Raw genomic sequence first — 23,514 nt, forward strand, 5'->3', positions numbered from 1 at the left:
AACTCCTAATGAGCTGTTTTGAAACATGAAGATGTGAAGCAAGGGTTGATGAAGCAGTATCAGCAAACTTCCTGGTTTCAGAACAACGTGGCCATTCAGTTCAGCATAATTTCATATTATCCAGTTTACAGATGGAGAAAATAAAGTATCTGCAAATATCGATCAGTTGTAATCATGGGCGAAGCAACTAGGGTTGAAAAATGAATGTGCCTTTCCCCTACGTTGCTCCCAGCACAGGAGTGGCTTAAAAGATTGCTACAAACTTGTTTGCCTTCCCGACATTGGTTTCTGGATTTTCTAAATTCTAGCTGGTCCTGAGATCAAAGCTGGAAATGATATTTGTGGATCTTTGCCCTTTAACCTTCCTAGTCACAAACAAGAAACTGTGTCGCTGGTAAAATGGGGCTGAGGCAGGGGGGAGGGGAAGGGTGGGGTGTGAAGTGGAAGGAATTTGCAGTTAGAAGTCATAATAGAGTGAAACAATCTGCAGTAAATGCAGAAGAGGAATAAAGTTGTTGCATTTTCCCGTTCATACTGCAGCATCGTGATTATGTGGTCGCTGGCTGGCCGAGATGGTGAAACACTTTGAACGTGAATCATTGGGTAACTTTCTGACTGCTGTCAGGGGAAGTGGGGGGTGGTGGCCATGGGGAATACGGGCTGGGGGTTAGCAGGAAGTCTAACCACTGATTAAAATGAAAACCCAGTCACACCGTCAACAAATCTACCAAAGTCGCAGAGGCCTTCCCGTTAGTTAATTGTCTTTTTGTTAGAATGTTGCAGGTATCTTCAGCTATTGGGTTTATTGTTTGTGGTCTATTTTATTGCATAACTGTCGTCATTTCAGTGGGATCCCTTCTTCCTTTTGCCCATAGAATTTTCATCTGTTAAGCCTCGTATTATTTACCGTGTTTTAATGCCAAGATCTCCAGTCTTGTGTCTGTGTTTCATATAACATTTACTGTGAAACTCTTTCGAAGGAGAGCAGGGAAGTTCTTCTAGTGTTTGGAGTTGCCAGCCCTCCACAATTCTCCTGGAGTTTCCAGGAATTAAAGATTAATCTCCCAGACACTGCTGTGAGCAACCCAGGGGATGAACCACTGGGGCATTAAAAGAGATTGTGTGTCTTTTCACCCCATTTTCCTTGAACATATTGGAGTTTGTGAGGCAGGAAAGACAGTTTAACTGGGCTGGGCTGGACTGGAACGGACAAGGGTGGTGGAGACAGGAGGTCACAGAATTTTTACAATGCAGAAGGAGACCATTCAGCCCATCAAGTCTGCATTGGCTCTCTGAGAAAGCATTCTACCTAGTCACACTCCCCTGCCTTATCCCCATAACCTTGGACATTGCTTCTTTTCAGGTAGCAATCCAATTCCCTTTTGAATATCTCAATCGAACCTGCCTCCACCACCCTCACAAGAAGATCGTTCCAGACTCCAACCACCCTCTGGGTGAAAAAACTTTTCCTTCCATCACTTCTACTCCTTTGCCAATTATTTTGAATCTATGCCCTTTAGTTCTTGATGTTCTCTTGAGTGGGAACAGTTTCTCCCTATTTACCCTGTCCATACCCCTCAGAATCTTGAATACCTCTATCAAGTCCCCCCTCAGCCTTCTTTTCTCCAAGGAAAACAGTCCCAATCTCCAATCTATCCTCATAGCTACTGTACTTCATCGCAAGGATGCATAAGATCCTAAGATGAAACTTCCAGTAATGCGTGAACAGAACTGTTCACCCGAAATGGTGTCCTGGCCAATATTCCACCTAAAAAAACCATTCATCTTGTTGCTGTTTGTGGGATCCTGCTGTGTGCAAAATGGCTGCTGCATTGCCTGCTGAATAGTTGTAACACTTCACAATGATGGATGGTTAATTGTTAAATACTTTTGAGATGTTTCTAAAGTAACAGTGAAACATGACTGCACTTCTGTGCAATGGCTGTTAGTCCTGTGGTCATAGCTGTGAAGTAGAAAATCATGAGTTCAAGTCTTCTTCCTGAGATTCGAGCACATAATCTGGGCTGACATCTCAAGGCAGTACTGAGGGAGCACCACACTTTTGCAGGCAATCTCTTCTGGATGGGATATTAAACTGTCACTATGGGCAGAATTTTACGAGTCGGCGAGCGGGGGCAGGGCCCGCTCACCGACGCGTAAAATGACGTGCGGTGGCATCGGAGGGGAGCTCCCGACATCACCACGCCCAATTTAAATTTTCAGAGCACAGCCAAATCAGCTGCGCGCCTGCCGACCTGTCAATGGCCATTTGAGGCCATTGACAAGGTCAATTAAGTAATTAAAAAACCTGCCCATCCAATCTTAAGGTTGGCGGGCAGGCCAGGAGCCCTGGCGGGAATTAGAAAAAACATAAAATCTCATCCACGGTCGGGATGAGGTTTCATGTAGGCTTTAAAAAATTTTAATAAAGATTTTGTAAAAGTTATGGACATGTCACATGAGGGGACATGCAAGGGAAATTTTATTTTTCTATTTTTGTCTTTTTTTACATTTAGAGCCGATCTCCCTGAGACAGCACTTAGCCTCAGGGAGATGAGTGCGCTTTTTCGTACGCATGTGTGAAAGAGCACACACTCTGTTTTGGGACTCCTCCCCCGCAGCCGCCCGAACAGGGAGTGCATAGCGCTTCCGTGCGGACATCATGCTGGGCGGGTCGTAATTGGCCCGCCCATGTAAAATGGCAGCCAGCCTCCGATTGGGGGCACTGATCGGAAACGCGCCCGTACGTGCCCGCCCATCAACTCCCCCCCCCCCGATGGGGGGAAATTTCAGCCCCATGTCTGTCATTTGAAGTAGATGTAAAAGGCCCTGTTGCACTATCTGAAGAACAGAGAGGTTCCCACCATTGTCCTGGCCAATATCTATCCCTCAATCAACACTGCCAAAAACAGATGGTCTGGTCTTCTCATTGTTGTTTGTGGAATCTTGCAATGTTCTACTTGCCTGCTGTGTTGCCTTCATTGCAACAGTGAATAGAGTTTGAAAGTATTTAATTGGCTATGAAGTATTTTGAGATATTCTGAGGCGATGGATGTCCAAAATGAATGCAGGTTCTTTCTTTTTTTAACCTAATAGTGTTACGGTTCCCATAGATAATGGAGACCAATCACTTCAAAAAAGAGACGAAGTTCCCAACGGCCAATGAAAATAACTGAAGGACAGCGTTTCACATTTAAGACTTTTACTGTAACAAGCAAACTGAAGTCAACATTGATCAAACATTACTTAATAGGCAACTAATGCAGCAAACTTTAAAAAGTTACTTCCACATCAACTAATGAACACAATCAAAATAAACCACTTATTATACACTTCTTGCAGATGTGTAACAATACAAAATTAAGGCTCAAATTAATTTCTTCTCCCTGCCACACAGGTCAAATCGTCCAGTATCCTTCAAAATTCATTCCACTTAGCCAGAGTTTTCTAAAACCTGACTTCCCACAGCAAGGCCCAGCTCAGCGACTCCTTGTTCCTAAAATCTCAAAGTCCCGTGAGTCCTGTCCACTTCCTTTTGAACAGAAAACCACCTTTTACGAGCATTCTGCTTAGTTGTTAACACAAAAGCAGTTCACCCAACTTTTCACAGCAGGAGCTGCTACTTCTCTACACAACGGTAATTCCTTTGTCTGTCTGTCTCTCTGTCTCCAATGGAGATTCTGCTGAAAGGAGTTGACCAGTTAGGAGCTAAATAAAAAGGCAAAACCTCTAAGGTAATAATCTTGGGATTACTACCTGAACCACGGGCAAACTGGCATAGGGTAAATAAAGTCAAGGAGTTAAATGTGTGGCTCAAAGATGGCTGAGGGAGGAATGGGTTTAAGTTTTTTTTATTATTCATTCACAGGATGTGGGCTGCACTGGCTGGGCTAGCATTTATTGCGCATCCCTAGTTGCCCTTGAGAAGGCAGTGGTGAGCTGTCTTCTTGAACCGCTACAGTCTATGTGGTGTAGGTACACCCACAGTGCTGTTAGGAAGGGAGTTCCAGGAATTTGACCCAGCGACAGTGAAGGAATGGCAATATATTTCCAAGTCAGGATGGTGAGTGACTTGGAGGGGAACTTCTAAGTGCTGGTGCTCCCATCTATCTGCTACCCTTGTCCTTCTAGGTCCTTCTAGGTGGTAGTGGTTGTGGATTTGGAAGGTGCTGTTGAAGGTGAATTCCAGCAGTGCATCTTGTAGATGCTACAGACTGCTACAACTGTGCGTTGGCAGTGGAGGGAGTGAATGTTTGTGGATGGGGTGCCAATCAAGTGGGCTGCTTTGTCCTGGATGGTGTCAAACTTCTTGAGTGTTGTGGGAGTTGCACTCATCCAGGCAAGTGGAGAGTATTCCATCATAATCCTGACTTGTGCTTGTAGATGGTGGACAGGCTCTGAGGAGTCAGGAGGTGAGTTACCTGTTGCAGGATTCCTAGCCTCTGACCTGCTCTTGTAGCCGCAGTATTTATATGGCTAGTCCAGTTCAATTTCTGGTCAATGATAACCCCCAGGATGTTGATAGTGGGGGATTCAGTGATGGTAATGCCATTGAACATCAAGGGGCAATGGTTGGATTCTCTCTTGTTGGAGATGGTCATTGCCAGACACTTGTGTGGCATGCATGTTACTTGCCATTTGTCAGCCCAAGCCTGGATATTGCCCGGGCCTAGATGCATTTGGACACGGATTGCTTCAGTATGTGAGGAGTCACGAATGTTGCCGAACATTGTGCAATCATCAGCGAACTTCCCCACTTCTGACCATATGATGGATTGAAGGTCATTGATGAAGCAGCTGAAGATGGTTGGGCAAAGGACATTACCCAGAGGAACTCCTGCAGTGATGTTCTGAAGTTGTGATGACTAACCTCCAACAACCACAACCATCTTCCTTTGTGCTAGGTATGACTCCAACCAGTGGAGAGTTTACCCCTGATTCCCATTGACTCCAATTTTGCTAGGGTTCTTTGATGCCACACTCTGTCAAATTCTGCATTGATGTCAAGGGCAGTCGCTCTCGCCTCACAACTGGAGTTCAGCTCTTTTGTCCATGTTTGAACCAAGGCTGTATTGAGGTCAGGAGCTGACTGGCCCTGGCAAAACCCAGTTAATCTATGGAATTCTTTACTGCAGAGGGCTGTAGAGGCTGGGACTTTAAGTATATTCAAGGCTGACATAGTAGATTTTTGATCAGTAAGGGAACCCAGGGTTATGAGGAAAAGGCAGGAAAGTGGAGTTGAGGATTATCAGATCAGCCAGGATCTCACTGATTGATTGGCAGAGCAGACCCTGCTCTCTCTCGCTCTCTCTCGCTCTCTCTCGCTCTCTCTCGCTCTCTCTCGCTCTCTCTCGCTCTCTCTCGCTCTCTCTCGCTCTCTCTCGCTCTCTCTCGCTCTCTCTCGCTCGCTCTCGCTCTCGCTCGCTCTCGCTCTCGCTCTCTCTCGCTCTCTCTCGCTCTCGCTCGCTCTCGCTCGCTCTCGCTCGCTCTCGCTCGCTCTCGCTCGCTCTCTCTCGCTCATGCTCGCCCTCGGACTCGCCCTCTACCTCTCTCTTCCCCCCCCCCCCCCCCCCCCCCCCCGCCCCTCCAGAAAGCAAGTTGTGAAAACTGTTACTTGATGTTCAATAGTTTTCAATTTGGGTTATCTTCCCCATGACAATCAGATCACATGGGCCTGTCTCCAGGCAGAAGTTTAGTATGACCACCGTCTCCCTGTCCAAAACATTCTGTTTTATCTTGTTAAAAGAGATATTTTAAAATGTAACCAGCTTGTAAAGTCCTACAGTCATAAGCCTTTGATATAAATTGGGTATTAAAAAATCATTCAGCAGGATGTGATCAACAAAATGTTGACCTAATTACATCTTTTCAATGCATCCATTTTCATTCACAGATGAAGACTAGCCATCTGGACAAGTCATCGGAGCACTTAGTGTCCATGAAACTGTATTCCAATCTGTACTTTGCTAAAACATAATAGTACCAGGGATGTGAGTCTTCAGTTACATGTAGAGATTGCAGAAGCTGGAGTTTTTCACCTTACAGCAGAGATGATTAAGGGGAGATTTGATAGAGGTGTTCAAAATCATGAATGGTTTTGATGAAGTGACTAAGGTGAAACTATTTCCTGTGGCAGAAGAGGCAATAACCAGGAATTACTGACTTCAGATAATTGGCAAAAGAACAGAGGTGAGATGAGGTGGCTTTTTCTTGCAGTGAGTTGATAAGATTTGGAATGCACTGCCTGAAAGAGGGGTGGACACATATTCAAAAGTGACTTTCAAAAGAGAATAGGAATTAGGCAAATTGCATAGCAATTTCAAAGAGCTGGGAAAGGCACAGGCAGGGGAATGGAATTTAAAAATAGGGATGTTTTGCTACAGCTCTACAGGGCATTGGCAAGACCACATCTAGAGTACTGTGTATAGTTCTGGCCTCCTTATTTAAGAAAGGATATAAATGTGTTCGAAGCAGTTCAGAGAAGGTTTACTTGACTGATGCCCGGAATGGGAGGTTATCTTACAAGGAGAGGTTGGACAGGCTGGGCCTGTATCCATTGGATGTTTGGAAGATTGAGAGATGACAGAGATGAGGAGAAATTTTTTCTCAAAGTTGTGAGCCTTTGGACCTCCTCTTCAGAGAGCAGTGGAGGTAGTGTCACTGAATATTTTTGAGGCAGAGGCAGATAGATTTTTGACTTACAAGGGAGTCAAAGGTTTCTGGGGATATGCAGGAATGTGGAGTTGAGGCCGCAATCAGATCAGCCAAGGCTAGAGGGGCCGATGGGCCTGCTCTTGCTCCTAATTCGTATGTTCGTATGCACGATGGGTCAAATGGTTTCCTGTGCATCATCATTCTGTGACATGAAAACAGTTTTCTTCCTCTGTGCTCCCTCTAGCTCTCTGGCTGGCTGCACTGTTAAATCTTCCTTCCCAACATGCCCCCACACCCTGCTACCGCCACCTCTCCAACTTCCCAGTGGACAAAGCCTTTGATAGCTAATCTCAGTCACAAATATTTTGGCAAATATCATGAAAATTAAAGGGCAGTTAATAGATTTTAATTTCCCCGAGCAGTTGATGGCTCTTTATGTTGATTTATTTATGTTAACTGTGTCCAGTAACTTCTGAATTAGAGCTAACCTCACTAGCAGTCTAATTATCTCTTTGATATAAACAGACCTCATAGTTAACTTAACAAGACCATGTGAGTTTATACGCCTGAGTGGGTGTGTACACATAATGAAAGGGTTCATAGATCCTAGAGGTTTTACTAACAGACATATGCATTCCATGAGTTGATGTAAAGTGGAAAAAGAAAGCTGTTTGTCTGGTATAACTGATGACTAAGACCACTACCCAGAAAGGACATGGTGCGTCTTCTACTGAAATAATGATATGTATTTCTGTGAACCAGGGCTTCCATCGAGGAGAAATACGGGAAGGATTTGGTGTCATTATCAAAGAAAGTGTGTGGACAGAATGAACTGAAGTAAGTTCCATAAGTGTATTGTTAAGATGAATTTTTCTGCTTAAAGTTATGAAGTATTATCTGATGGAGTTTAAAACCCTGTAAATCACCTGCCAAATCCCCCCCAAAAATAATGGTTGACATGACACCACAGCACTGTGGTGACTCCATGATAACATGGGAAAAGCTGCAAGAGAAAGGAAGGAGATTAGAACCCTGTCTGAACCCAATGTCAGTGTCTGCATCACATTCTTTGTTTCCTCGATGTGATGGGAGATGAGGGAATTCTCTTCTATTACGGTCTGATAACAGGCATGGTATGTGGCAGATGGTATGGGGGAAATGGTTGTGAAGTGGGAACGTGATTAGTAATCCAGTGGCCCAGGCTAATACGAACATAGGAATTAGGGGCAGGAGTAGGCCACTGGGATCTTCAAGTCTGCTCCACCAATTAATGAGATCACGGCTGATCCTATTGTAACCTCAACTCCACATCCCCGCCTACCCCCGATAACTTTCACCCCCTTGCTTATCAAGAACCTATCTGCCTCTGCCTTAAAAATATTCAATGACTCTGCTTCCATCGCCTTTTGAGGAAGAGAGTTCCAAAGACTCAAAACCCTCCAAGAGAAAATATTTCTGTCTGTGCTGAAACATCTCTGTGCTAAATGGGTGACCCCTTATTTTTAAACAGTGACCCCTAGTTCTAGATTCTCCCACAAGAGGAAACATCCTCTCCACATTGGCCCAAGACCACTCAGGATTTTGTGTTTCAATCAAGTTGTCTCTTACTCTTCTTAATTCCAGTGGATACAAGCCTAGCCTGTCGAGCTTTTCCTCGTAAGACATCCCAACCATTCCAGGTATTAGTCTGGTAAACATTCTCTGAACTGTTTCCAGCATATTTATACTCTTCTTGAAATAAGGAAGCCAATACTGTTCACAGTACTCCAGATGTGGTTTCACCAATGTCCTGTATAACTGAAGCTATATGATAACTATAACCTCCCTACTTTTGTGTTCAATTCCCCTCGCAAAACATGATACCATTCTATTAGCTTTCCTAATTACTTGCTGTGCCTGCATACTAGTCTTTTGCGATTGATACACTAAGACCGCTAGATCCCTCTGAATCTCAGAGCTCTGCAGAACTCACCATTTAGGCAATTTACTTTTTTATTTTTCCTGCCAAAATGGACAATTTCACTCTTTCCTCCACTATACTCCATTTGCCAGATCTTTGCCCACTCACTTAACTTACCTATATCCTCTGTAGCCTCCTTGTGTCCTCTTCACATCTTATTATCCTGCCTATCTTTGAGCAAACTTAGCAACCATACTTTCAACACCTTCATCCAAGTAATTTATATAAATTGTAAAAAGTTGAGGTCCCAGCACTGATCCCTGTGACGCACCACTCATTACTTCTTCCCAACCAGAAAAAGACCCATTTATGCCTACTCTCTATTTCCTGTTAGCTAGCCAGTCTTCTATCCATGCTAGTATGTTACCCCCTACACCATGAGCTTTTATTTTTTTTTGCAACAAACTTTGGCATGGCACCTTATCAAATGCCTCCTGGAAATCTAAATACAGCACATCCACAGCACATGTTACTTCTTCAAAGAACTCCAATAAATTGGTTAAATGTGATTTCCCTTTGACAAAACCATGTTGTCTCTGCCTGATTGCCCTGAATTTTTCCAAGTTACTTGCTAACTGACCTGTAGTTTCCTGTTTTCTGTCTCCCTCCCTTTTTGAATAAAGGAGTTACATTCACTATTTTCCAAACTAGTCAGAATCACAGCGTGCAGAAGGGGCTCTTCGGCCCATCGAGTCTGCACCGACATGTGAGAAACACCTGACCTACCTACCTAATCCCATTCACCAGCACTTGGCCCATAGCCTTGAATGTTATGACGTACCAGGTGCTCATCCAGGTACTTTTTAAAGGATGTGAGGTAACCCGCCTCCACCACCCTCCCAGGCAGCGCATTCCAGACCGTCACCACCCTCTGGGTAAAAAAGTTTTCCCTCGCATCCCCGCTAAATCTCCTGCCCCTCGCCTTGAACTTATGCCCTCTCATGACTGACCCTTCAACAAAGGGGAACAGCTGCTCCCTATCCACCCTGTCCATGCCCCTCATAATCTTGTACACCTTGATCAGGTAGCACCTCAGTCTTCTCTGCTCCAACGAAAACAACCCAAGTCTATCCAACCTCTCTTCATAACTTAAATGTTTCATTCCAGGCATCATCCTGGTGAATCTCCTGTGCTCTAATGGAATACTTTGGGGACATGGGTTCAAATCTACTATGGCAGCTGGTGGAATTTAACTTCAATTAGTAAAATCGCGAACATAAAGCTAGTCTCAGTAATGGTGACCATGACAACTATGATTGATTGTTGCAAAAACCCATCTGGATCACTATTGTCCTTTTAGGGAAGGAAATCTGCCTCCCTTACCCAGTCTGGCCTAAATGTGACTCCAGACCCACAGCAATGTGGTTGAATCTTAACTGCTCTCTGAAATTAACTTGCAAGCTACTCAGTTCAAGGACGATTAGGGATGGGCAACAAAAAGATGCAATTCATAGCTCCCTCTACATTGTTTGAGGAGGGGGGGTGGGGGGGGGGTCATGGCGTAGTGGCATTGTCACTGGACTAGTAAACCAGAGAAAAGATAATGCTTTGGGGACCCGGGTCCCCTGCCATGAAATTTGAATTCAATAAAAATTAATAATGACCATGAAGCTATTGCAGATTGTCATAAAAACCCATCTGGTTTTGCCATCCTTACCTGGTCTGGTATACATGTGACTCCAGGTGTCACAGCAATGTGGCTGACTCTTAAATGGCCCTCTGAAATGGCCTAGCAAGCCAGTCAGTTGTATCAAAACTGCTACAAAGTCTCAAAAAAGGAACGATACCAGACGGACTACCCGGCATCGATCTAGGCGCTGGAAACAACAACGGCAAAGCCCTCCTTACTAGTCTCTCAGACTAATCAAGCAAACAGCCTGACACAGTCATCATCACGGAATCATATCTTACAGAACATCAACATCCATCACCATTCCTGTGCTGCCGGTAGGACAGGACATACCCAGCAGAGGTAGCGGCACAGTGGGATACTGGAGTTGCATTGGGAGTCCTCAACATTGACTCCAGATCTCATGAAGTCTCATGGCACCAGGTCAAACATGGGCAAGGAAACCTCCTGCTGATTACCATGTACTGTCCTCTCTCAGCTGATGAATCAGTGCCCCTGCATGTTGAACACCACTTGGAGGAAGGAAGCACTGAGGGTGACAAGGGTGCAGAATGTATTCCGCATGGGGGGGCTTCACTGTCCATCACCAAGATGACCATAAGATGTAGGAGCAGAAGTAGGCCATTTGGCTCATCTGCTCTGTCATTCAGTGAGATCATGGCTGATCTAATAATCCTCAACTCCACTTTCCTGCCTTTTCCCCATAACCCTTGATTTAAAAAATCTGTCTATATCAGCCTTGAATATACTTGAGGACTCAGCCTCTACCATCCTCTGTGGTAAAGAATTCCACAGATTGACTACCCATTGAGAGAAGAAATTCCTCCTCATCTCTGTCTTAAATGGGCGTCCTCTTACTGCCATATGGTCCTAGACCCCACCCCCCCCACAAGGGGAAACAACCTCTCAGCATCTACCCTGTCAAGCCCCTAAGAATCTTTTATGTTTCAATAAGATCGCCTCTCATTCTTCTAAACTCCAATGAGTCCAGGCCCAACTACTCGACCTCTGCTCATAAGAAAATCCCTCCATACCCGGGATCAACCGAATGAACGTTCTCTGGACTGCCTCCAATGCCAGTATATCTTTCCTTAGTTAAGGGGACCAAAATTGTTCACAGTATTCTAGGTGTGGTCTATCCTAGTGCCTTGCATTGTTTTAGCAAGATTTCCCTATTTTTATACTCCATTCTTTTTGAAATAAAGGCCAGCATTCCATTTGTCTTCCCTATTATCTGTTGAACTTGAATGTTAGCTCTTTGTGATTCATGCACAAGGACTCCCAAATCTCTCTGTGCTGCAGCCTTCTGCAGTCTTTGGCCTGGTAGCATCAATACTGACCGAGCTGGCCGAGTCCTAAAGGACATAGTTCCCACTGCCGCAGGCCCAGTCCAGCAGCTAACGAGGGAAAAACATATTTGACCTCATCCTCACCAACCTGCCTGCCGCAGATGCATCTGTCCATGACAGTATCGGGAGGAGTGACCACCGCACAGTCATTGTGGAGACGTGATCCCATCCTCACATTGTGCTAAATGAGAGATGTTGAACAAATCTAGCAGGATTGGGCATCGATGAGGCGCTGTGGGCCATCAGCAGCAGCAGAATTGTACTCAAACACAATCTTTAACCTCATGACCCGGCATATCCCCCGCTCTACAATTGCCAGCAAGCCAAACAATCAACCCTGGTTCAATGAAGAGTGCAGGAGGGCATGCCAGGAGCAGCACCTCGAAATGAGCTATCAACCTAGGACCATAACACAGGACTACTTGTAGCCAAACAACAAAGCAACAAGTGATAGACAAAGCTAAGTGATGCCACAACCAACAGATTAGATCTAAGCTCTGCAGTCCTGCCACATCCAGTCATGAATGGTAGTGGACAATTAAACAACTCACTGGAGGAGGAGGCTCCACAAATATCCCCATCCTCAATGATGGGGGGACCCAGCACATCAGTGCAAAAGATAAGGTTGAAGCATTTGCTATAATCTTCAGCTAGAAGTGCCGAGTGGATGATCCGTCTCAGCCTCCTCTGGAGGTCCCCAGTATCACAGATGCCAGTCTTCAGCCAATTCGGTTCACTCCACGTGATATCAAGAAACGATGTAAAGTACTGGATACTGCAAAGGCTATAAGCCCTGGCAATATTCTAGAAATAGTACTGAAAACGTCCTGTACACAGAAAGCAGGACAAATCCAACCTGGCTAATTACCATCCCATCAGTTTACTCCCGATCATCAGTAAAGTAATGGAAGGGGTCATCAACAGTGCTATCAAGCAGCACTTGTTTAGCAATAACTTTCTCACTGACACCTAGTTTGGGTTCTGCCAGGGCCACTCAGCTCCTGACCTCATTACAGCCTTTGTTCAAATATGGACAAAAGAACTGAACTCCCAACGTGAGGTGACAGTAAGTGCCCTTGACATCAAGGCAGCATTTGACAGAGTGGCATCAAGGAACCCTAGCAAAACTGGAATCAATGGGAATCAGGGGGAAAACTCTCCACTGGTTGGATTCATACCTAGCACAAAGGAAGATGGTTGTGGTTGTTGGAGGTCAGTCATCTCAACTTCAGAACATCACTGCAGGAGTTCCTCTGGGTAGTATCCTCAGCCCAGCCATCTTCAGCTGCTTCATCAACAACCTTCAATCCATCATAAGGTCTGAAGTGGGGACGTTCGATGATGATTGCACAATGGTCAGCACCATTCGCAACTCCTCAGGTACTGAAGCAGTTCATCTGCAAATGCAGCAAGACCTGGACAATAACCAGGCCTGGGCTGACAAGTGGCAAGTAACATTCGCATCACTCAAGTGCCAGGCAATTACTATCTCCAAAAAGAGAGAATCTAGCTATCATCCCTGGACGTCAGTGGCATTGCCATCTCTGACCCTCCCACTATCTACATTCTGGCGTTACCATTGACCAGAAACTGAACTGGATTAGCCATTTAAATACTGTGGTACAAGAATGGATCAGATGCTAGGAATAATGTGACAAGTAACTCACATCCAGACTCCCCAAAGCTTGTCCATCATCTACAAGGCACAAGTCAGGAGTGTGGTGGAATACTCCCCACTTGCCTGGATGAGTGCAGGTCCCACAATACTCAAGAGGTTTAACATCATCTAGGACACAGCAGCCCACTTGAGTGGCTCCACATCCACAACCATTCGCTCCCTCCACCACTGACGCACAGTAGCCGCGGTGTACACCATCTATAAGATGCACTGCAGGAATTTCACCAAGGCTCCTTTCACAGCACTTTCCAAACCCACAATAATTACCATCTAGAAGGACAAGGGTAGCAGATAGATGGGAACACCACCACCTGGAAGTTCCCTTCCAAGTCACTCACCATCCTGACTTGGAAATATATCGTCAATTCTTCACTGTCGCTGGGTCAAGATCCTGAAACTCCCTTCCTAACAGCACTGTGGGTGTACCTACATCACATGGACTGCAGTAGTTTGAGAAGGTAGCTCACCACCACCTTCTCAAGGCCAACTAAGGATGGGCAACAAGCCAGCGAAGTCCATATCCCGTGAATGAATTTTTAAAAATTATCTGCGCATTTGCATTTCATTTCAGTTATTGGCTTCCAGCACATCTAGGGCAGACTAAAGTGCTTACCGCACTTCATAGCTTCCCTAACATTGTTTTTGTCTGTAACATTCTCCCATATTATGACTGGTTGGAAAAAGTGGTAATTGAGTTGGTTTATTGGTAATTGTACAACTGAATGGCTACTAGGCCTTCAGAAGGCATACAGAGTCAATTAAATAATATGAATTGAGATTATAGGCCACACTGTAGGTAAAGGTACCAGCTTCCTTGTCTTGGTGGACATAATGATAATGTGACAGCTTCTGTCATAACTTCTTTCTCTATTGCTGCCTCACAAATTGTGGGTTTTAATTACCAATTAACTGGACCATTAATCCGAAGATCAAGAGTTCAAATGTCATGATGGCAGGTTGTGAAACTAAACTCAGTAAATCAAGTAATCTGTGGATTAAAAGCATTTGTGATTGTTAGCAAGCAGAATTGGTTCCTTAATGTCATTCCTTGCCACTGGACTGGCCTAAATAGAACCCAATCCCGCAATATTTTGTTGACTCTTAATATCCTCTGAAGTGGTCCCTACTACTACTTTCTCAACCCAGCTAACAAATGGGGAATAAATCCTAAGAACAAAATACTATCTGATGTATACAGCCATTGCAAATGCGAAAAAGGCTTGTTGCACTTTCAGATTAGTCCTAATGAGGGCACAGCTTAGTCTAACCCTCTACTCATATAAAGGGAATTTTATAATTAATTGAATGATCATATCTACAGGTCAAAGAACAACATTTGATGCTCTAAGGAGCATGGGTTTAATCATATATTTCAATGACTGTTGATCACTGCCTCTGCACCTATCATATCATATAATTCTAGCTGTTCACTCAGTCTTCTTTTTCTCCCCTCTAGTACATTGAAGAGAGCGTTTGATGTATTTAAGCAACGTAAGTATTTACCTTTTCTAAGCCCTGAGTGAGAAGCTGGTGAACTGGCTCCAGTCTTCTGCTAATGTTGCTTTGAGCAGTATCTGAGAGCTGTTTTAGTTTGGATTCTGAGATTGTGTTAGCTCCCATTGTGTACACTCTGAAACTCCAATGAGATAATACTGTAGAAAGGCAACAGTACCAGTTTATTACTATGAAGAGCTACAATTACAAAAGAGAGTATGGTTGAAAAAAAGAGACATGTTGAAGCTTTTCATCGTGCACTTATCAGGACATTTTGCAAGAGCACCAATATAAGGGGAAAACAACAAGTTATACTGTATGAGAAGAGTGCAGATTGATTGGCAAGTGGACTCTGATTGGTAGATGGTTTTCCCTTGGAGAATGCACCAGTGATGGTGACTGTTTGAAATTTAAACCAGGCAGCTTGACCGTGATTGGCCAAGGCATTGCCCTCAGGAATGAGTCAGCGAATAGCTGTCACTTATTTTGTTTAGCTGAAACAGGAGCAATGTGTGTACATGTTCTTTCTGACTGCAAAGAATAGGGCCCTGTGTATTATTATATGTGGCTTCCAGTCCACGCAAATGTGCCACACTGTGAGCCTGACTGACAATCTTAAATTGGTTGTCAGCATAATTTTTAGCACACTGAGGATTATTTAGCAAATGTTATCTAATCGCTGAATCACATCTAGTGTTGGACACTGTGTTTTGAGGTTTACAAGCACAGGCTGGTTGGGTACAGTCTGTACCTTGTCTGTTGCGAACAGTGGCTGGAACATGCTGTTTGATACGATTCACCAGTCTTTTGGACGTACAACCTTCATACCTAGCATCAAACTGGCACTGAAATTCACATACCACATTACTCATTTGTGCGATAGGCAGATTGTCTTTTTGCCTTGACGGCAGCATCCTGCTAGTGCTGAATACCACTCGTGTTGTTACTGCATAGTAGCAGCGTGAAACAGCTAGCTTCACCTGTGAGATACCTTGCCCTCCCAGGATAATTTGAGGTAGACCGAGTACTTTTCAGGGCCGAAAGTGAGGACCTTAGGCCCATTCGTGAGTTTGTGTGATACACAGCACAAAATTATCTGATCATGGTGGTCATCATCCCACACCCTATTTCAGCCATCAAGCTTGCATGGTGAGCAAATGGCTTGGGCCCTATTTACATGGTTTCCAGAAAGACCAATGATACATTCACAGAATTTAAATCCACAGCTGCATGTAATAATTTCCATACATGGGCTCCATCCTGCGTTCAAATTCACCTTTGAAATGGAGCAGTCAAATGAAACTCCCTTTACTTGACGAACTAGTTGAGAAATCTGCCAGGGGGTTCTCTACCATGGTCTACTTCAAGCCTACCTTCACTGGTCAAAACACACATTTGGATTCTTACAGTTCCATGTGCTACAAAATTGGTCTTATCAGCAACCAAGGCCCAAGCCATTTGCTCACCATGCAAGCTTGAGGCAGAAATAGGGCACATCAAAGACATCCTGCAGGATAGTGGCTGCCCTGATCACATCATTTTGCGCAGACACAAGCTGTGCTAACTGTAAGGCAAAGCAGACACAAATTGTTGACTGTGGAGTAAAGTTGTAGATAAAGGATGCATGTGCAAACCTAAATTTAATTTGAACTCGCTCTGCTCCTGCAGAGTAAATTGGGAAGCTGAAAACTGGGACATTTGAACCGTTTTGAGGAAATGGTCAGAACACCAGGACGTTTAATGAAAAACTGGTACTGTCCCAACAAACCTGGGACATCCAATACAGAAGGCTGCATTTTTGGCCCTCATAGAAGCTTGTAACGGAGGCAGGTGGGACTGAAATGTAGCCCTGCTGGGCAGGATGCCGGTTCCCCAGCTCCATCCAGCCCCTGGTCTGCTTTTGCAGAGGTGAGCAAGCTGATAGCACAGGTCAGATAATCAGTTGAAGATTAAAGCTGTCTGTAAGTCAGCCCTTTGTGTGCGTCCAGTTTAGGCAGAGCATGGCTTAGTTGCTATGTATTGATGTTACTGGAATATACATGACAGCTGGGCAGCATTAGCTCAAAACTCCTAATGAGCTTTGTTGAAACATGAATATGCGAAGGCTCAATGAAGCAGTATCAGCAAACTTTCTGGTTTCAGGACTACATGGCCATTCAGTTAAGCGTAATTTCATTGTACCCAGTGCACAGATGACGAAAATAAAGTATCAGCAAATATTGATCAGTTGTAATCATGGGTGTGCCATCACCTCCACTCTCCCAATATGGTGATCAAGCATTCTCCACCGATTCTTTGAGTGTCAGGCTGGAATCCTGGCCCAGAAGTACTTTAACTGGAGGTGGCAACCCTAGCAGACTCGTTAGTTATACTGCTTTGTGGAGGAGGATTACCAACACCGATGGGTTGGGCTTAATAGCCTAAATCTGTTTTGTATTTTGGAGATGAACTGCTTCAGTCCATGTCCAAATGCAGCAAGACCTGGACAATATCCAGGCTTCAGCTGACAAATGGCAACTAACATTCGTGCCACAGAAGTGCGAGGCAATGACCATCTCAAACAAGGGAGAATCTGACCATTGCGCCTTGACATTCAATGGCATTACCGTCACTGAATCCCCCACTATCAACATCTGGGGGTGTTACCATTGACCAGAAACTGAACTGGACTAGCCATATAAATACAGTGGCTACAAGAGCAGGTCAGAGGCTAGGAATCCTGTGGTGAGTAACTCACCTCCAGACTCCCCAAAGCCTGCCCACCATGTACAAAGCACAAGTCAGGAATGTGATAGACTACTCCACTTGCTTGGATGAGTGCTGCTCCAACAGCACTCAGAAGCTTGACACCATCCAGGACAAAGCAGCCTACTTGATTGGCACCACATCCACAAACATTCACTCCTTCCGCAAGTAGCAGCAGTGTGTACCATCTACAAGATGTACTGCAGAAACTCACGAAGGCTTCTTAGGGCAGCACTTCCAAACCCATGACTGCTACTCTCTAGAGGGACAAGAGCAGCAGACACATGAGGACACCACCACCTGGAAATTCCCCTCCAAGCCCCACACCATTCTGGCATCGCTGTTCCTTCATTGTCACTGGGTCAAAACCCTAGAACTCCCTCCCTAACAGCACTGTGGGTGTACCTACACCACATGGACTGCAGCGGTTCAAGAAGGCAGCTCACCATCACCTTTTCAAGGGCAACTAGGGATGGGCAATAAATGCTGGCCATATTCAGCGCCACTCACATCCCATAAATGAATCTAAAAAAAATTACCGTGTAATTCTTCCTCTGTATCTCTGTCCCACTTACATTCTTTGCTTCTTGTGTCTTTGCTTCTCTCCTTTTGATTTGGTTTGCCGTAAGTGTCAGTCTGCAATATCCCTTCATGGTTTAGCTATGTAAACACAGAGAGCTGCTCTTTTACAATCTAACGTTAATCTAATGTTAAAGCACCATAGAATCACAGAAACTATGGGAGGAGGCCATTCGGTCCATCGTGACTATGCCCGCTCTTTGAAAAAGTTATCCACTTAGTTCCACTCTCCTGCTCTTTCCCCTTAGCTCTTCAAATCTTTCTTTTTCAAGTATTTATCTTATTCCCTTCTGCAAGTTATTATTGAATCTGCTTACACCACACTTTCAGGCACTGCATTCACTCAGTGTATTTTTTTTCCTTTATGTTGCCACTAGTTTTTTGCCAATTACCTTTTTTTATTCAATCATGGGATGTGGGCATTAGTGCCTAGGCCAGCATTTGTTGCCTTGCCTAATTGACCTTAACAAGGTGGTGATGAGCCGCCTTCTTGAACCGCTGCAGTCCATGTGGTGTGGGTACACCCACAGTGCTGTTAGGGAGGGAGTTCCAGGATTTTGACCCAGTGACACTGAAGGAATGGCGATATATTTCAAAGTCAGGATGGTGAGTGGTTTGGAGGGCAACTTTCTGCCTGATCCTAAAACAATAACATCAGAAACACCTGGGAATGGTTCACAAGCATAGTACTGGAGAGCTATTAATTTTGTGATTGCTTCATTCCTTCCAGAGATGGAGAATGTGGGACTGTTGCATATCCAGCTGGCAGGCAGCTTACGGGAAGAGATGAAAAAACTGGAGGAATTCCGGGAAAAGCAAAAAGATCAGAGGAAAAAGGTGATCTGGTCATGTGTCTATTTAAAATTATGATCATTGTCCTACTCACTCTCTTCTGTTTCCTTTCCCTCTTCCCTGCCTTCTCTTGAAAAGACTGCTATATTTGTTTTTTTTTTTCTTGCCTTTTTAAACCTAGTTACTCTGATCTTCTTGCTTTAGACTAATATCCGAAGTTAATCTTGGCTTACTATGGCCTCATGAGTATCTGTACTGCTTCTAATATCTAGGCAAGTTTTTGCTAGTACACACAGGGTAATGAACAGAAACTCTCTCCTTGGATTGCGTTAGCTATCAGATGCAGTTTATGTATCCAAAAGATTCTCCTCTTCAAAAACTCTCAAGTAACTCCAACAACAGGGCTTTAAGAACCCAATGCATTTATTGAATGATCGATAGATAACCATGATTTTAAACACGTATTTACAGTTGATTTTAGAATTACCAATCTTAAATTTTGTCCTTTTTATTATTTTTGTAGCATCTAGCCTTATCTGTTGGTTTACTCTTAGACTTGTACTTTCCACCCCTTCCTGCAATGGTCTGTTAATCATTTCCCAAATTCCTCTCTTACCTTGTCTCTACTCTTTAATTTACCACATCTTCCCATACTTGATCCCTTGTCCCCACGATTTAGTTTAAAACCCTTTCTACTTCCCTAGTTATGCGATTCGCAAGAACATTCGTCCCAGTACGGTTCAGATATAGACGGTCCCAAAGGTACAGCCCCCACTTTCCCCAATATTGGTGCCAGTGCCCCACAAACTGGAACCCACTTCTCCCACATCAGTCTTTGAGCCTCGCATTCAGCTCTCTAATCTTATTTGTCCTTTGCCAATTTGCACGTAGTTCAGATAATAATCCAGAGATTATTACCTTTGAGGTTCTGCTTCTTAATTTGGTACCTAGTTCCTCATACTGACTATGCAAAACCTCTTTCCTTGTACCATCTATATTGTTGGTACTTACATGGACCACGATGACTAGATTCTCTCCCTCCTGCTGCAAGTTCCTCTCCAGCCTTGAGTAGATGTCCCGAACCCTGGCACTGGGCAGGCAACACAGCCTGCTGCTGCAGAGAACAGTGTCAATCCCCCGCACTATTCTGTCCCCTGTCCCCTAGTGCCACTACATTCCTGTTTGCTCCCCCCATTTGAACAGCTTCCTGTACCATGGTGCTGTGGATGGCCTGCTCATCCACCTTTCTTTCATCCACACAGGTTGTGAGCACTTCAATCCTGTTTGACAATTGCAAAATCTGAGGCTTCTCCATTACTGTTTGCTTGGTCCCTTTACCTGCCTCACTGATGGTCACATCCTCCTGTCCCTCACTGCTGACCAAAGCAGGTGACCCCATTCTAAGAGGCATGACCGTCTTCTGGAACAAAATGTCCAGGTATTTCTTACCCTCCTGTATGTTGCACAGTATCTGCAGTTCATCTTCCAGATTGACAATCCTGATCCAGAATTCCTCTAGCTGCCTACACTTTCTGCCGATGTGTTTATCCTGGATCACCTTAGCAACCAAAAGCGCCCACATTCCACAGTTGCAGCATAACACCTGTCCTCCTGTTGTTACTTATGTTATTTAGTTCATGTAATCAAATTATTATATTAATTAACAGAATAATTTCTATGTATGCAGCAATTTACTGTGCTTATTAAATGCTCGTGGCACTGACAACTTAAAGTTACACTTTTCTTAACTACACAGGTATGTGTTTTAGGTGTTTACTTTAATTATTTTAATTTTAAAGTTTTAGTTCTATTTTACTTATGGTACTACCTTGACTCCTGTGTCCTAAACTGGATACTAACACACTGTCCCTAAAACTAAGCACTTACCAGCCAGTCAACTTACAAAAGTACAGTGTCTACACTATTTTAAATCCTAGGAAGGGAATAAACTTTAGCCACTTACTAAATACTCACCAGACAGCTAATATCTTCTCCAATCAAACTGCTTCTTTGTTTTAAATCTCCCGAAAGTCTCTCCTCTCATGCTGTTTTCAATCTCCCGACTGCCTCTCCTCTCACGCTGTTTTCAATCTCCCGACTGCCTCTCCTCTCACGCTGTTTTCAATCTCCTGACTGCCTCTCCTCTCACGCTGTTTTCAATCTCCCGACTGCCTCTCCTCTCACGCTGTTTTCAATCTCCTGACTGCCTCTCCTCTCCCGCTGTTTTCAATCTTCCGACTGCCTCTCCTCTCACGCTGTTTTCAATCTCCCGACTGCCTCTCCTCTCACGCTGTTTTCAATCTCCCGACTGCCTCTCCTCTCGCGCTGTTTTCAATCTCCCGACTGCCTCTCCTCTCGCGCTGTTTTCAATCTCCCGACTGCCTCTCCTCTCACGCAGCTCTGTATCTGAATGCATGTAGCATTCAAAACAAAACAGATGAACTAATAGTGCAAAGAGAAATAAGTAAATGTGATCTAAGAGCCATTACAGAGACATGGCTACAAGATAGGATAGATTGGGACCTGAACATTGAAGACTTTGTGACTTTTAGGAAGTTAGGAAAAGGTGGAGGGGTGGCTCTGTTAATTAAAGATGACATTAACACAATAGAGAAGGATGGCCTAAGGGTATAGAAGCGGTTTGGGTAGAGATGAGGAACGATAAAGGCAACAAGTCACTTTTGGGAGTGGTGTACAGGCCCCCTAACAGTGATCACACTGTAGGACTGGGTATCAAAGGAGAAATAGTGGGAGCTTGTCAGAAAGGTATGGCAATTATCATGAGGGATTTTAATATACATTTGGACCGGAACAACCATGGGCAATGGTAGCATAGATGATGAATTCATAGAATGTTTTCGGGATAATTTAAATCAGCATGTTCTGGAGCCAATCAGAGAGTGGGCTACACTGGACCTGGTATTTTGCAATGCGATAGGATTAATTAATGATGTCATATTGAAGACACCCCTAGGTAGCAGTGATCATAATATAATTGAATTTTACATTCAGTTTGAGGGAGAGAAACACTAGTATTAAATAAGGGCAATTAGGAGGACATGAACGCAGAAATAGAGAAAGTGAACTGGCAATTTAGATTAAGAGATAAGTCATTAGAGATGCAGTGATGGGCATTTAAGAGGATATTTCAGAACACACAGAATATATACCTTCCAATAAGAAAGAAAAATTCCAAGGGGAGGATTCACTATCAGTGGTTAACTAAAAAAGTTAAAGATAGTATCAAACATAAAGAAAAAGCATCCATTTGTGCAAAGGTGGGTGGCAGGTCAGAAGATTGGACAGAATATAAAAAAACAACAGAGAATGACTAAAATATTAAAAAAGCGGGAAAAATTAGAGTATGAGAGAAAGCTATCTATAGATATTTAAAAGAAGAGTTAATAAGGTGAGCATTGGTCCAATAGAAAGTAAGCCTGGAGAATTAATAATGGAAAATAAGATGATGGCATGAATTGAATAGGTATTTTGCATCAGTCTTCAATATAGAGGATACAGAAATAGCTGTAAATCAGGAATTGGGAGAGAGGGAGGAACTTTAAGGGAGGGAGGAACTAAAGAAAATTACAATCACCAGGGAAGTGGTACTCAGCAACTGTTGGAACTGTGGGTTGACAAGTTCCCCTGGTCCTGGTGGGTTTCATTCTAGGGTCTTAAAAGTAGTGGCAAGTGAGATAGTTGATAGATAGTTTCCAAAATTCACTAGATTTGCGGAAGGTTCCATTAGATTGGAAAATAGTTAATGTAATTCCTAATGTAATTCCTTTATTCAAAAAGTGAGGGAGACAGAAAGCAGGAAGCAATAGGCCAGTTAGCTTAACATCTGTCATAGGGAAAATGTTAGAAGCTATTATTAAAAATGTTATAACAAGGCACTTAGAAAAATTCAAGGTAATCAGGCAGAGTCAGCATGGCTTTATGAAAGGGAAATCATGTTTAACCAATTTATTGGAGTTCTTTGAAGAAGTAACAGGTGCTGTGGATAAAGGGGAACCATTGGATGTACTGTACTTAGATTTTCAGAAGGCATTTGATAGGGTTCCTCATCGAAGGTTATTGCAGAAAATAAAAGCTCATGGTGTGGGGGGGGCGGTAGCATGGATAGAAGATTGGCTACCTAACAGGAAACAAAAGTAGGCATAAATGGCTCATTTTCTGGTTGGCAGGATGAGTGGTATGCTACAGAGGTAGTGCAGGGGCCTCAACTCTTTACGATTTATGTAAATGATTTGGATGAAAGGACCGATGGTATGGTTGCTGAAGTTACTGATGACATGAAGGTAGGTAGGAAAATAAGTTGTGAAGAGGATGTAGTGAGACTACAAAAGGACATAGATAGGTTAGGTAAGTGGTCAAAGATCTGGCAAATGGAGGATAATGTAGGAAAATGTGAGGTTGTACATTTTGGCAAGACGATTAAAAGAGGCATATTATCTAAACGATAAGAGATTGCAGAGCTCTGAGGTGCAGAGGGATATGAATCGCAAAAGATAAATATGTAGGTGCAGCAAGTAATTAGCAAAGCTAAAATAATGTTATCGTTCATCGTGAGGGGAATTGAATACAAGTATAGGAAGGTTATGCTTCAGTTATACAGGGCATTGGCGAGACC

At 43.8% G+C, this 23,514-nt stretch overlaps 1 protein-coding gene across 1 annotated transcript in view; it reads left to right on the top strand.

Moving 5' to 3' along the window:
- The window catches only part of pstpip2 (proline-serine-threonine phosphatase interacting protein 2), a 133,716-nt gene that overhangs the window by 43,010 nt on the left and 67,192 nt on the right, over positions 1-23,514 (top strand). The window contains exons 3-5 of the mRNA XM_041199672.1: positions 7,417-7,491; positions 14,728-14,762; positions 18,820-18,926. Coding sequence (XP_041055606.1) covers positions 7,417-7,491; positions 14,728-14,762; positions 18,820-18,926 — 217 coding nt within the window. The remainder of the gene's footprint in view (positions 1-7,416; positions 7,492-14,727; positions 14,763-18,819; positions 18,927-23,514) is intronic.

This window comes from Carcharodon carcharias, chromosome 1 (assembly GCF_017639515.1).
Source record: "Carcharodon carcharias isolate sCarCar2 chromosome 1, sCarCar2.pri, whole genome shotgun sequence".
In the NCBI taxonomy this organism is placed as follows: domain Eukaryota; kingdom Metazoa; phylum Chordata; class Chondrichthyes; order Lamniformes; family Lamnidae; genus Carcharodon; species Carcharodon carcharias.